General features: G+C 40.8%; 1 protein-coding gene across 7 annotated transcripts in view; it reads left to right on the top strand.

The window, feature by feature from the left end:
* Positions 1 to 16,217, top strand: part of mamo (maternal gene required for meiosis) — a 97,881-nt gene extending 81,664 nt beyond the window's left edge. For 3 of the 7 annotated variants that reach the window (XM_065315068.1, XM_065315069.1, XM_065315067.1), the window contains 3 exons: positions 5,122 to 6,200; positions 7,320 to 7,460; positions 14,846 to 16,217. In XM_065315068.1, coding sequence (XP_065171140.1) covers positions 5,139 to 6,200; positions 7,320 to 7,460; positions 14,846 to 15,985 — 2,343 coding nt within the window. In that variant the 5' untranslated portion in view covers positions 5,122 to 5,138 and the 3' untranslated portion in view covers positions 15,986 to 16,217. Of the gene's footprint in view, positions 1 to 3,227; positions 3,965 to 5,121; positions 6,201 to 7,319; positions 7,461 to 8,252; positions 10,713 to 14,845 lie in introns of those variants that run through there. The other 4 variants (XM_065315066.1, XM_065315070.1, XM_065315071.1 and 1 more) reach the window with 4 other exon arrangements.
* The last annotated feature ends 9 nt before the right edge of the window (positions 16,218 to 16,226 follow it).

Below are 16,226 nucleotides of genomic sequence, written 5' to 3' on the forward strand. Positions count from 1 at the left end.
CTACTCGAAAGTTACAGCTCGCGACATAAATCTTCAAAAGTCATAATTTTGCATCATGTTACAAGAAGAAGTTCATTGGATTTTTGAATGCAAATTTTATTTAGATTATATTATGCAAATCTTAGCAATTTTCGCCCAAAAAAGCAAAATTTCGATTTTTTTGCGCCGTGATAATAGGTTTTTAAAAAAATACGAAAGAAATGAATGAAACAATTTTCAGTAAAAAATAATATATATAAAAGGTTCCATTCAATGAATATGTAAGTAGATATTTACCAATATCGACATATGGATAGTAATAACAACGTTAATATTACAAAACTATAAAGACGTTTTATCTATATTCTGAACAAAAATACAAGATAATATTATGATTTTTTTGTTTTTTTGACATTTTTACGTTTTAGATTTGCAGTATTCATCGTAAATGTTCCATTATCTCGTGTCCGAATTTGACCCTCATTATACATTATTATTGCAGTGAAAAGTGGGTCAAATGTGTCAGACGTTTTAAACTTTTCGCAAGTATTAATTGGCGTATGAAACCAGCGCGTTTGCACATTTGCGACCCCGCGACTGACAATATGCCACATTCTAATCAAAATATTGTTGTGTCGCGCGATTACACTCACTTCCCAACAGCGCTGTGTGCACCGATACCGAATGTTTGGAATAATAATGCGCCGTGATAAATTTTCACGAAACTTTGCAATTGTAATTTGCGAGAACATCCCAAGCCGGTTATCGCTGACGTAACATTTTTGGTGCGGCTACTTTTTCGCTACTTATCTATTCTTATCAATTAATTGACATTTACGATAGGTTGGTGATATTTTTAACCGGAGTTTGTATTTATAAACAACGCCAACCAAGGCAACAAGTGCACTACATACTATCATTAACTGACAACAATTTGTAATACTAGAAATTGACTTCTTTTAAATCTTTTTCAATCAAAATAAAATCGTTCTAAATAAAATATTAAAAGTAGATAATTTATTAATTACTTAACAAGTTGATAAAAATTAAACAAGTGGAAATGTTTTTTAATTCAGTTATCCTGTTAACGATTCAAGGATGCAGGAACACATGTCCTGACGCTCGCTCGTCCCGTAAATATTATTGCATCGCTTACGATCGTGCGCTCGCCGTCGTTCGCTCAGCTTTGTTACTTCATAAAGAATATTGTTATGGGGCCGCGGAACAGCTGAGCATAAAAACAATGCAAACTGGTCTTTACGTCGCCACGACCGCTACGAGGAGCAGCACGAAAGAAAGACGCGTGTTCGGATGAATAAACCCGAAGCGCAATTGTTTCCGCCGGCGCGTTTTAGCTGAAACGCAGACGTGTCGATGGGCAATCCACCACAACAACAAAAAAAGCGTGCAGCGTCGCAACGACCCCCAAAACGAGGGGTGACTACCCTAATAAAATACACTTTCGTCTGGTCGCAGAAGTCACATAAAATCGCGCACGGAAAAAACAAAAATTTCCGGTCAAAAAGTAATTTGATAAGTGTGTGGTGATAAAAACGCGAAGCAGTCTGATTCATTAGTGAACTAGAGTTTCGACAGAATAATTAAGACTGAGAATGGTATAAAAAGAGTTTTAGTTAGATGGATTAAATGGGGGGAATGTGTCTGTGCGATGTTTGGGTGTTTGCGCGCGAGGGTCGTGACCTCGGAACGCATCTCGCCGAAAATTGTGCGGCAAAATCGCAAGCGCGACGCGTCGACGCTTGCAAAAAAAAATTGCACGCCGCGCAGCGCAACGGGCCCCTCTTGGGTTCACTCGAACTGACTCGCGGTCGGTTGCGAATTGCAAATTGGAGTTGCGAATCTGCGTGAGCGCACTTAGAGAAGGTGGCGGTGCGGGGGACGGGCGGCGGATTGCGTAGCGCGCCGATAATCGCATCTCCGCGCACGATGCGTTCCTAGCAACAAATATAAATAAAAATAAACGATCGCAACGCGTGTGCACTCACATACACGCGCGCACGCACACGCGTTGTTACGTATGTTCGTTTGTTAAATGATTAAATGATTCATCATTGTAAATCACGAGCTGACTTTGACTTTGAACAGTCGGCGAAATATAATTGAGGTATGCGAGTAATTTAGCGGTTCTTATCGGACTGCAAAGAAACATTCGAGTGCGTTATTTAGATGCGATGCAAGTTTAATTTAAGTGTGTCGTGTTGTTGCAATTGCGCTAGACGTAGTTAAATTTGTTGGTTGTTGGCGCTTCTTTCGTCTTGTCTAAGTGTAACGTCCTTTGACTCCTTCGTGCGTTCGCTGCGCGCTCTTCACGCATCGTTGCGTGCGCGACGATGGTCGGCTCCGTGTCGGCTCGCACTCCCGACGCAAAAAACCGTGTTGAAAAAGGTGAAAAACAAAGGACACCCGCGCGTTGCACGTTGCAGGAGTGAGGTTTTTTGTGGGCGCATGACTAACCTATCTCAAGATTCGCCAGACACAAACAAAACTGTTTTTTGATGATTAAAGCAAAATAAACATTTATAAATTACTTTAAATTGGGATTTTTTTGTTATTCAAGTTTCTGGTGTGAATTGTGTAGGATAAATGTTAAAATTAAGTTAGTTTAAGATGTCTTTTGTTAGGGAACTTTGGGCTGTGGGTTAAAACTTGAGGTAGAAAAAGGGTTTGTGCATTTTCGATTGTCCCAGGTCAGCAAACCTGTTTTCCGTTTGCATTCATACTCGTATCTTTACACATGAGCTCTTTAAAAGCCCAAAAACTAACAAATAGGAAAAAAAATTGTGTTTCCTTGTTTGGAAATACTTATATCATGTTTTTATGTTTAGTAATTATTATTGAAAGTTATCATTTTTTACATAATTTGTAATTTGTATAAAAAATTATAATGGCGCCTCCACCAATTTTTATTCTTGCCTAAGAAAATAATTAGATTGTGACATGAAATTTCCGATTAATCTTATGATTTGATAAACTTTCTGTGGAAGATTCTATTGTAGTTTAGAGTGTTGTTTTCTTATGTTTTGTGTTATTATAAGTTTGCCGGCGTTGCATGCAAGATGCGTTACTGCACGCTGCAGGTCGAGTTGCGAATGCACGCGAATAAAAGACCGCGGTGCGTTGGCGCGCGCGTGAGAGTTCCGCGATCGCGTCGCGGTGCGCCTGACGTAGGGTGGGGGTGCGGGGGCGCGCGGTCGGCCGCGAGCCGGCCCGAGTTGGCGGCGGACGGCGCGCTCAGACAGTTGGCCGGCGACGTCACTGCAGGCCGGGTCAGCCGTGAGTTTTCCGAGCGCCACCACCGACGGAGGTGTCGTCCTCTCTCCCTCGAGGAAACACAAGACGACAACAAAAAACGCGATAATTAATAAAACCGACTCGCTGCAGACGCGAACACAAAAAAGTGCTGCTCCCCGAAAATCACTCTAAATCGATGTCAAAAATCGAAAACTTTGCCGGCTGATGAACAAAGAAGTGCGTTTCGCGGTGATTTACTATTCGAGTGCAAGCAAAGTGCAGTGCAAAGATTTTCCGCCTTTGTGCAGGCGGCGGCAGGCGGCGGCGGCCAGATTATTTTCCTGCAACCGCGCGCGCGAACCAAGATGATTCCGTACTCGAGCCATCACCGACCGCGCGTGGTAACATCTCATTATATCGTCACCACAATAAAGAAGAAAACCAAGCAATAAAACAACACTCGACCTTATCATGAGGAGGAGGTGGTGAAGAAGTGATCATTTATCGCGCGTTGAAGAGTTATTTTGAAAACAAACGGACACAGGACACAAATTCGCACGCACTTCCCACGCATGAGTGTTTTCGGCACGGTGCGCCGCTGCTTTCGACGACACGCGCCCGTCACGTCGTTCACGCCGCCGGCGTCGCCGCCGCCGACCGCCACCACGCTGCCGCCGGCCAGTCGTCCAGTGCGTTACCAACAACGCCACATTGCATAATCAATGTCAGAAAGGTGCCTACAACTCTTTTTAAACTTACAATTTGTTTCCGCATACACTTACTTCGTTCTAATTAGTCATCATGCCCGAAAAATGTACGCAAAATTGATGGCATTTGTTTTTGGTTTGTTTAGCTTCTTTGCCAAAGTTATTTTTACAAGGGACAAATGTTCACAATTATGTGGACGTGACGCGCGCGCGCTGCGAAAAACGCGCTGACGATTTTTTCGCGTGCGTCTCAATTGCGTAGTTGCGTTTTCGTCCTCTCTCACGCGCGGTTCGTGTCGATGCCGCTTTATTTTCCACCAGGCCTGCGTGCGGAAAACAAAACGCAAGCCGCTCACGCATTTTTCGAACACATTTCCACGAACGGAATAAAACACAAAACTACTAATAACTCACATTACTGTAATAACTAATCATATTAGACGCCGAATATTCCAAAACAAAACTTTTCTTTATATTCGTTCAGCCTGGGCATTAAATGGTGATGCAAAAAAGTTTTTAATGCGTCGATTTATATTCGCAAATTGTACGATGGTCGTTGTTTTAGATTTGCATTCGATTGTGTAAGTTGCGTAAGGTGACTATTTCGTTTACTGGTATGGTGTAGATGGATTTTTTTGGGGCCGGGCCGAGGCGCGCAAATTTTCTAATGTAGGTCAGCTTAGAAAAGTGCGGCGACGCGTTCGCGAGAGACGCGCGTATCGCGAATATCGCGTAATCGATTGCCTTGACCATAAATTTGCGCGACGCGCGATTTCGCAATGTTTTTATTTATAACTGGATTGACGAACCGACGACGCACATTCAGCACTCAGCGCGCAGTGTGAGACACACTCGAGGGCCCTGCAGCCGCACGCGATTTATTGCGACAACGCGTGCGTTTTTCAATTTCAAGGATTTCCGAATGTTATTTATTAGCGACACACTGCGTTCACAGTTGGATAGAAAGGATGTGAGGAACTAATTGACACAGGAATGTCATTCAGATGATTATGAAACATGAAAATTTACCATCAGAATTTCAAATAAATTATTTATCAATGTCACATAAAAGATTAAAATTATTTATTTGTGCGCAAAGGCGCTTTGAGATGATTTATATCTAAATTGATGAACCAATTAAAATTAAATATTCTAATCGTGTAATTATTGATTTGTTTTGCAGTGTGGTCTGTCTTAGACATGGGAAGTGAGCACTATTGCCTCAGGTGGAACAATCATCAGAGTAACCTGCTGGGCGTGTTCAGTCAGCTGCTGCGCGACGAGAGTCTGGTGGACGTGACGCTGGCCTGCTCGGAGGGCCATTCGATACGCGCCCACAAGGTGGTGTTGTCGGCGTGCTCCTCGTACTTCCAGACGCTGTTCGTCGATCATCCCAGCCGCCACCCGATTGTCATCCTGAAGGACGTGCGTTTCGCCGAACTGCGCACCCTTGTGGAGTTCATGTACAAAGGCGAGGTGAACGTCGAGTACTGCCAGTTGTCGGCACTGCTGAAGACGGCCGAAAGTCTCAAAGTGAAGGGACTGGCGGAGATGACCAACCTGGGAGGCGGCAACGGCGCCAAGCAGGAGCCACGAGATGATCCGGAGCAAGAGCCGGAACAAACCGAGCCCACCGAGTTGGTGAGCAAACCGTCGGCGTGCAGTCCGCTGCCGGCGACTGCCACTACCACCAGCAGCACTACAACCTCACCGTCGACATCGGCGAGTGCGGCACCAGCAGAGGACATAACGACCAGGGACAGAGAACGGGAAGCAAGATGTGAGCGGGAACACAGGGAGAGAGATCGTGATCGGGATAGAGATAGGGATCGAGAGCGTGATCGTGAATCTCACCGCGAATCCCACCGTGATAAAGACAGAGATCGTGATAGGGATCGAGATAGAGACAGGGCTGAAAGAAGGGCTGAACGGGAGCGGGAACGAGAGCGTGAGCGTGATCGGAATCGGGAGCGAGAGCTTCGAGAACACGTGCCCACACCGCCCAAGCTATGCCACACGCCACCAGATAGAGGTGGAGGTGCTGGAGGTAGCCCGCCACCCGAACGTACCCGCAGCTCATCGGGCACACCGCTCACTTTGGAGGAGCAGTGTCGGCCCAGTGACATGACGCTGCACAACAACGGCACCGCCGTTGCATGCTCCACCATGTTGAGCACAGGGTGCAATCGGCTTCCTTCGCCCATTCTCAGCGAGCCGCTGCCTGGACCCTCCAACATGCCTCCCGTACAAAAAGTGCCTCTCGTAAGTATTTAATCTGTCATTTATACTTAGATTACCAATTCAAAGGATGCATTGTATCCGCATGTGTTTGAAAGCGATACATTGAGTTGTATACTGACGGTCAATGTCGAAGCAGTCATTAAGACATTAGCAAATTGTTCCGCCGCCCGTGCATTCGACATTCACATCTATTCTGAGTCGCGAACAGATGCAGGCTGCAAATTCAATTTTCGACGTGACCACTCGGTTCTGCCTGATTCTATACTCTGCGCGCTTTTGTATTCCTCACTCCTCATTCCATGCGAGCGATTGAAATGCGCTCGCCGCCGCTGCTACTCGCTGCAGCCAGAGAATGCACTATCATTTCTCGTCTCGATTTGTGCGTGAACGATAATCGCGCGCCGAAGCAGAGCAGAAAATTGCGACGGAGATTTCATGCGACGTTTCCTGCGCCGCCATTGCCTTTTACATTTCACGATTCTTCGCCGTTTGTAGTTTGTAGTTCGGAGTCATTTTGATCATGATGATGATGACATTACTTTTCTCTTTGAGCGTCTCACGTCGTCCATTATTGCAATTCCGGTTGGCGCGCAAACTAAAACGGGGGAAATTGAATTGAAAGTAATAATTGGTGTGTTTGGTCGTCAATTTTTTTGCGCGCTTGACTTTTTGTTCGGCTGGATTTCGAAATGGAAAAACGCGTATATTTGGTTTATTAATCGCGCCGAATTGAAAACTGCGTGCGGGCGCGCAATCCGACACGTGTTGAATTCATCGAGCGCTAAAAATACCGGCAAATTTTCGCACATTCCCACGCGGCGCGTGCCGAGGCTACGCGTTTCGCATAACTGCATTAATAAATTCCGATTCGACGGGTTTTTGTCAGAATTTTCGGCTTTTTCAACCTACCGATCATTTTTTACTACGGAAATAAAGCCATTAATGAACAAATCAACACGTGATTGACAATTTCGTGATTTCATTGCCATTATTCCGATGGGAAATTTGTACTCCCGACTTTAAAACTAATTTTAAGACAATTTATGATTCTTTTTTTCTATAATTACTGTAAAAATATTTAATTTGTAAATTATGTTCTTTAATAGGCCAAGCTAAGGAAACAAGTCATGCGATAATTAGTATTTTTTCAATTTGTTTCAGTCGCTGAAAAAGGAAGTGGACTGGGGCGGCGGTGGTTCAGGTGGTGGAGGCGGCGGGCTTGCAGATGATAAAAGCACAGGCGAAAGCTCATCGGATTATCCCAGGCATTCGCACGATCCTGTAAGTAACACTTTTGATATCAACCGTAAACAAATTTGATTTGAAACTAAGAAAAGTAGTAGACACATACGCAACACATAATTTAATGTAGTTTAGTTTTATTTATGTGGAGAGAATGAATGCCACGTAAAGTGTAACAATTAAATCAAGTGCTACCCAAGAACTCTTCAATTGGAAGTATTCTAATTGTTCCATTTCCATTTTCGTTGAAACACCCGTCTGGATACATATCACGCGCACAATTTATTGCTAATTAAACCATTTGTTACCAACGCTGCAAACAACAAACACATCAAACACGTTTAATCACGATTCTAGCAATCAACTTGCTTCTATATTTTTATATGATTTCCTGTAGGCTGCAATTTATTATTTTTCTGTAAACATTGCTGGTTGATTTGGAATGGGCAATCGATCTGAGTGGAAACGTAGATTGATATTGGCGTCAGCGGTGATGTTAAAGATGTGCGCGCTGTCAAGAAGTTGACAATCATATTTTGGCTTAGGATGTTTATTTTTCGATCTTACTTTACTCAAAATTACCGCGGAACGTGTTTGTCTCGTTACGTGCAAAAAAGAAACGTTGTAAAAGTCACTAGGGCGCAGCACTACTGCAGACATCCTTTTTCTCCAGCCAAACAAATGAGCGTCAACTTCTTGTAGTGTTACAGGGTAGTAGCGCGAAGCCACGAAAGTCGCAAATTTTGCAAAAAAAAAAAGAAAGCAATTAGTCAGAAATAAAGGCAAAAACAAAATGCACAAGAAGTTGATGTCGCTGTTGTTTGGTTGCAGGATCTGGATGGCAGGGAGGCAGCCGGCTCGCCGCGTGTGTATTCGTGCATGTACTGCGGCACGACGTTCCAGCATCAGAGCAAGCTCACCCGGCACATCCTCTCCCACTCGCTGGAGAGCCTCAAATACCGGGAGCAACAACACCAGTTGCCACATTGTGCGCTGATGGCTGAATCGTCCCTGTTAGACTTCAGCGGCGGTGTGCCGCGTCCTACCATCGGCCTTCATCATGACCCACCCGATGGGCTGGGGCTTGGTGACGGAGGCCATCCTACACCCATGGACCTAGAGTTAAGCGCCGATGGACCTGGTGTGGTGCTGTGTAAATTCTGCGGCAAATCGTTTCCGGACGTGTCGTCGCTCATTACTCATCTGCCGGTGCACACTGGCGACCGGCCGTTCAAGTGCGAGTTCTGCGGCAAGGCTTTCAAGCTGCGCCATCACATGAAGGACCATTGCCGGGTGCATACTGGTGAACGGCCCTTTCGGTGTACACTCTGTGGCAAGACGTTCTCGCGTTCCACCATCCTCAAGGCGCACGAGAAGACGCACTACCCGAAGTATGTGCGCAAGTTCCTCTCCCCCAGCCCGCTAGACACCGAAGAGGAGAGTCCGCACTAGCACAGCGCCCACCTCCGCCCTGCGGACCTCTTCTGGTGGCTCAGGCAGTGAATCCCGCAAACTCTGAATCAGACTTTTAAACCTGCTGGTGCGACGAATCGTTGCTGACATGATCACTAATTGATTTAGTAATAATAAACGATTATTACTTCATACTGAAATGCTATTTGTAAATATTTGCGATTGTGCGGACGCGCGGTCGACGCGCCCGGCGAGAAGATATTTAATTATACAACACATTTATAGTTCCTTAGACTGATGATCGTGATGATAATATACATATAATGTTATTATATATTATATATAAAACAATGATGATTACGGAGCTTCGTTTTCGTTATCAATACAATGGATGGGAGCACGCGCCTAGCGCTGCGCCGGCGGGACAAACACGTTGACATAAATTGAATTATAATGACGCTTTGAAACGTAGTTTTGAGGGCTTTGTGTAAAATATTAGCTAATTATACATACGGAAAACTGAGAAAGCATACACACCGGTTAATTTTATTCCACAACAAACAATAAATACATTTTTATAGTGTTCATGATAGGGAAGAGTAATGAATGAAATCATATGAAGAAAAATCATGAAAATTGATCTTGAAGTGGTAAAAAATTGAGTAGTAAATTATAGTTGATTGATGGAAGATGCGTTTTGATGATTTTTCTGCTCACAAATAAATAATTAGACATAAATCGCGTTAGCAATCACAAACATAAGTGTAGTATAGATATCAAAACAACCCGGCGTTAAATTTGAATTCTTAATCATTGTTTTAAAATTGCGACATTTTTATTTTCATCTCTTCTTCCGCAAAATAATAATCAGCATTCAAATACATAATCGACTTCGTATTAAATCATTATTCCGCTTTCTGTTTTTAAATAATTAATTAGTTCTTTATACATAATTTGGCTTCTGAGCGGTTTTGATCGTTACACTACACTTATGTGTATTACCCTCTTTGCGGCAGCTATGAATTAATAAACGTGCAACACTCAAGACTCGATTAGCCCGAGTTTGAAAATAATCTCAACACAATCACACACGCTGCGTATGTATGAATATGTAACCAGTAGGCAAAACACACACCCACTCACCCCAACACGCAGAATAAACATGTATAAACAAGTAAACAACAAGTAAGAAAAAAAAAACGTTATAGAATTCAGTGCAGAAGAGTTAAATTGATGAAGCAAACACAAATATTTAAGAGAAACATTTGTAAGAGCTGTGATAGAACCTTAATTAACTTATTGAATATTATAAACATTAATGAACTATAGTAATAATTGATAATGCCGTAAGATGTTAACAGAGAGACAGAGATGTTAAGTAAGTGTTTTATTTAGGCAGAAAATTGCGATGGCAAACGATGGTGCGAATGAAGTGAGAGAAGAAGTTTTCAGTCGATTTTCGATGCTTGAGAAGTCTTTGCGAGGCTGATTGATTTGATTCGATTCGATTTGTTTAGCAGACGACGCGACTCTAAATACGTGCACTCTTTGACTATGACTATGAGTACTAATTCAACCCACCTGATGATAGCTGATTACACACGCCGGTAGTTTAATATATGTTTACAATATCTTTAGATTCGAGCGCATCTATGCATTCCAATTGGAGGGTAGATTTCAGTTCTTAATTTAACGCGCGTCAAACAACATGTCGGGCAGTATTATTCACAGCAGGTTGACACACATGTAATCATTTGATGCGAATCCGTCGAGTTGATATATATCTTGTTTCTTGTTCTTTTGTTCTTGTTTCTGTTTATGTTTTTCTTAAGTTTTTATGTTTAATTGTCTATGATTAGAGAGAATTTTTAAGTACGACTTGTTTGTTTTTTTATCGTCTGCATACTAATATAAATCCCACGACAAAGCAAATTATAGCAATAATTAATAATAAAGAAATGAAGCGAACTGCGAGGCGAGAGATTATAAAGTTCTTATAAAAGTTTATACCTACCACACAAAAAAGCAAGCGTATCTAGAATATTACATAATGCATATATCACGATGAAATCACTGCAGAGCAAAGCAAATCTTCTAGTAAATCTTTGAAATCACACGCGCGTCATTCTCGAACCGATACTGATAACAAACATATACATATTACTACATATTAAGATGAATAATTATTTACTAATTAAACGCTAGTGATATATATTAATATATAATAATGATGATATCTATTATCAGCACCATAGACTTGTAATAAACACGTTTACACATCCGCCGGTCAAGAATAAATTTAAAACGTAAATGTTCATCTGTTGAGATAAACGAATGTTATTCGGAAATACAAGACACACACACACTAAATCCACCATCACCACCACCACCACTTGGTAGTCGTGTAAGAATTATATATTATATATTCGATAACTATACTTTTTGTTTCCTATACTTAATATATACGTGAGAGAGTATATTTATAATATTTTTATAGAGAGAATATATTATTATATTATATATTATATACAACTATTAATACATATGAGAAGATGATGAGTGAAGTAAATAAATGCGCGCCCAATAACAAATGGCAATTGACAATTTTCAAACGAGGTGTAAAAAAATAATCGAAAAACAAAATATTGTCAATCACACAACAAATGCAGAACGAAACGATGAAAAATAATTGTGTACATATTGTAAAGTCGAAGAACACTCGATGATATGAAATAGAAATCGTAAATTTTAAAGGTTCACATAGATCAATGCATCAATTAGTTTGCGAAAGTAATAAGTTGCTTTTTCGTTTGTAAAAATACTAAGAATTGGAATCACATAGCTCTACCTGTAAGTAAAATATGAGAAAATATTACTTACTGAATATTAAATGCAGCAACCGGAGTGCCTCTCGATAAGACTTTTATAATTTGAGGAACAAGTCTGTTTTACAAGACTACCAAAACACATGTATGGACGATTGTCATCTGAGAAATATTAAGATTAGTGTTAAAACACTAAACATTACGAGTCATCACACTAGCGAAAATAATTGGCGATAAAGTTCTATCTCTCACAGACTACAAAAACGATGAAAAGGTGCTGAACCTGTCAAATTTATTGTGAAATTTTAAAATAATTGCGACGCAGTCGTATCAAGTAATTGCGAGTTACTCTAAAATTTAATTCGCGTGTAAAATTCCAAAATGTGCAAAGGCAGTGTTAGTGAGAATGGAGAAAATGAAGGATGTTTAGCGGAGCGAATAATGTTTGCGCAATTGTACATATTTTTAAAACACTTTAAGGAGCAGAAAATATTATATCTCATAGAGATGTATAATGATACTATGGATTTTAAGAACTATTTGACTGAAAAAGCTGCCTTTCGAATTCGAATTATTAAACCAATTGGCTATTTGATATTTGTTAACTAAAATTTACATTAGGCGATACAAAAACTGTGAACAATTTAAAATTGGCATTGTAGATTTTCTCAATTAGACATAAATAAAAGATGCAGATGAAGTCTGTATAAGTCTGTGATGAACACGAACGTGTTTCAAATTACCAATTGGAAAAATATAATCTATTGTTTGCTCAAAATTGCGTTAGGAAAAATTTATTTTGTGCCAAAGGACCGATGATGACTCGTGTTCTCTTGCAAATGAACAAAATTGATTCGAAATATAAATAACCACGACAAAATTTAAAAAAATGAAACAAAGCATGATTTAATATTGCACATAATAGTACTTTTTGCGAATGAATTTGTGTTTAGTATCAAAGGAAATTGTTGTATTTTTTGTTATCAGTGTTGATTAGTAGTAAACGGACATGGTAGCTCAGGGCCACTCACTTCCAATATCAATACATATATTCAATAGAAATCCAGAATTTTTAAATACAATAATACGTTTTGTTTTGCAAGATCAATTGATGGATAAAATGTTTATAAAGTCACTTTGAGGTGTTCGGATTTATGTCGTGCGCACGTTGCTTATGAAAACCCCCTGATGATTAAAACAGTAACTCCTTACATGTAAGTAATACAATAATACCAAACCGATTTGCTCACACCGACTCGATAGATACAGTATTGTTAAGCAGACTCAACGTGATAATAGTATACTGACGAATATATTCTAGTAGCGCCGCCGATATAAAGTTTTTCTACCTGCAAATGCACTCACACATAATTCCACAGAAACCGAACCGGGTAACAATAATGCAATAATTGATACAATACTTATATACAAATAAGAATATAGAAACAAATGTCGAATGTTACGATTACCGTTTTGTATACACACACGTATACTTGCATGAATTAATCGCCTTTGATATGCCGACGACATTTACCTGCATCCTTTTTTTATGAAAACGCCATTAAGTAACGTGCACACGACGTATTTCAATCGCCTCAATGGTTTAATCACTCAAAACGGTTGCGTTCTTTGATTTGATCTGACCTATAGAACTGGTAACGCATGATGCATAATGCAATTAGCAAACACACGCCGAGACGCAGAGCGACCGAGAAACCGGTAATTTTTATGTTTTCCATGTTACAATAGCGAATAAAGCGGGAACGCGGAAATGTATGATTTACAGGCGCAGCACGTACGTGTAGCAATTAATTACGTCTGTAATGATCTAACGATCGATTAATGATCTATTAATTACGATATGATTGAGTGCCAACTACCGATTTTGACTAAACATTCGTTGCGATTTAAGCCGGCTGATGTTTTGTGAAAGGACGACTTGATGAACTAGTATCGTTAACGATTAAGTTTAAACTCCCATGTTCCTGTAGTATTTTACGACGCATCATCAACTAAGTTAAAGTAATTCAAAGGTGAAGTTCTAGCACTCGATCGAGGTTATGTTTAATTGATACTATGAATTTGTTTAATGATACGCGACAACACTTTTATTACCTGCATACAAAGTATACGTTTGTTTTGTTTATACGAATTTATGTTTTCTAGAGGTTACATAACAATAAAGATTCTCATTAATTTAACTGATAGTTTGGTTGTAGATGTCAAGTCCTTCTTTCAAGCAAGCGATATATTTATTCATCTACAGTTCCTGTTAATTATTGAATTAAACCGGTAATATAACGACGATATCTTACCACACGATGATTGACACAAATCAAGCAACAAACAAGCAAACGATAGCAATATAAATGTATTAATAAACCAATAAAGCTAAATGATAAGTACCGACTCTGAACATAAGGACATTAAACATAAAAAGCTGATTAAACAGATTAAGTTTAAGTCTGCAATGATTATAAAAAAACGATTATGATCTTACTTAGTTGAGCGAAAACGTAGGCAATCTTGTAGTAGCTTTCAGTGCAGGATTACGGAGAGGACGCTCGATTAGGATTCCTGCTGTTAGTGAAGATGTTGGAGATCAGATGCATAGTTACCCTCTATTAACAATATTAACGTTTATTGCACGAGAACTTTTCATATTCAATTGTTGCAAGAAACTAATTTTCGTTATGGTTCTGCTCTCACGAATGAGAATACAATTATTGAATACACGCATGTATAATGGAGATCCCTTTCGAGTTCGTCGCTTGTATCATTAGTTGAAGCTGTAATTGAAAAGAAAATAATAATTTATAATCAATGATTCACTGGCACGGTGTTGTAAATTTATGTTCAAATGATTAAGTTTTGTCTGGAGGAAGTGTTACATGTTTATAGAGAATTGAGGATGTGTGCGGAGAAGTAGACGAGATTCTATGAATATTTGTTGTATTTATTGTTTGCCATGGATTACTGAAACCCTGAATTTGTAACGACGAGAAACTGCAAAACATTATGCTTATTGTTTTTAAACAAAATGCATATCATAGTTGTATAAAAATAAGATTTTGACAAATAAAACCTGATGAAAAATTATACTAATTATATTTTACGAATGACCTTAACTTATTTTCGTAGGAAATGTGGCACCGATTGAACTAATTTTTAAATTTCATGTTTCAGATGTCGGTAGTCGAAGTTGAAAGGTGTTTCAGTTCTCCATGTTTGGATCGTCCGGCTTCGGCTCATTCTTCGCGCTCCTCAACCCCATTTGGTCTGCCATACGCTTCTTTGGCTACCTCCCTGCTTGAAGTAGGCCTAATGCATCCTGCACTGATCGGCGAAGAGATGTTTCGCTGCACCGCTTGCATGGCGGCTTTTCCGTCAATCTGGCTTCTCGAGCAGCACACCGCCCTCCAACACATTGGCTCCCTGACCTCGATTGACAAACCCTTCGTCTGCGAACAGTGTGGACAAAGCTATCGGTACCGCTCAGCTTACGTTAAGCACCGCGAACAAAATCATCGTGCTAGGCTCCCTGCAGATAAATTGTTTTCTTGCGATGTCTGCGGCATGCAATTCCGGTACTTGAAGTCATTCAAGAAGCATCGTTTGAATCACGCTTTGGAACGTCTTCATGGAAAAAGTTCTGAAGCTATGGGTGCTTTAGAAAGGGAGAGGGAGAATACCCACAGGGAGAGAACCAATGTGTTGGATTCAACGATTATACGAGATATCATGCCGCCCATGGTAGAAAACAGCAGTGACCAGGTGTCATCGTCCAACGAAACTCTTCCCGTCGAAGATCAAGATACCGCCCATGAAGTGGACGTAGATGTAGAGGTGGTCATCAAGCAGGAGACCATGTCTGATGAAATTGCCGAACCTTCTGAACCAGCTGAGAATGAAGCTGATGCAGAAGGGGAAGCTGAACAGGATGATACCATCGACTCGTTCTCTCTTTCAACTCTGCCCGCCAGCTCTTCGGAAGCCTTCCGCTCTGCTCAAGAAGCGTCCATTTTGAGCTTCCTCCGCGCCGATGCGGCCGAACGTCAACGAGAGCGTCGTTTCGCTTGCCCTTTCTGCGGTAAGTGCGTACGCTCCAAGGAGAATCTCAAACTCCATGTGCGTAAACACACCGGCGAACGTCCCTTTGTGTGTCTCTTCTGTGGGAGAGCTTTCGGAGGCAAGTCCGACCTTACTCGCCACCTGCGCATTCACACTGGCGAGCGTCCCTATCATTGCGACATGTGTGGCAAATGCTTTGCCAGGGCTGATTATCTGTCCAAGCATCTGACGACGCACATCAACACGCCTCGCTGATATAGGGCCCTTTAAGTGAATAAAGGGCCCCGAAACGACTACCATTCATTTGATGCCATTTGATTAATTCATCAAGGATTTTTCCAGAACGCAAATCCGCCGAAAATTTATAAACACGTTTTGGGGACGGTTTGTATGTTGAGTATAAATATTCTACTTGTTTCCGTCCTTTTTCGAATTAATAACTAACAAAAACTAATTGGGGTTGGCAAAATTGGGAAATTTAACGCAATTAAAACTA

Source organism: Atheta coriaria, unplaced genomic scaffold (genome assembly GCF_025399875.1).
Source record: "Atheta coriaria isolate IRGN ID8LTWV9N9 unplaced genomic scaffold, Caltech_Dcor_3.1 hic_scaffold_11_pilon, whole genome shotgun sequence".
NCBI lineage: Eukaryota > Metazoa > Arthropoda > Insecta > Coleoptera > Staphylinidae > Dalotia > Dalotia coriaria.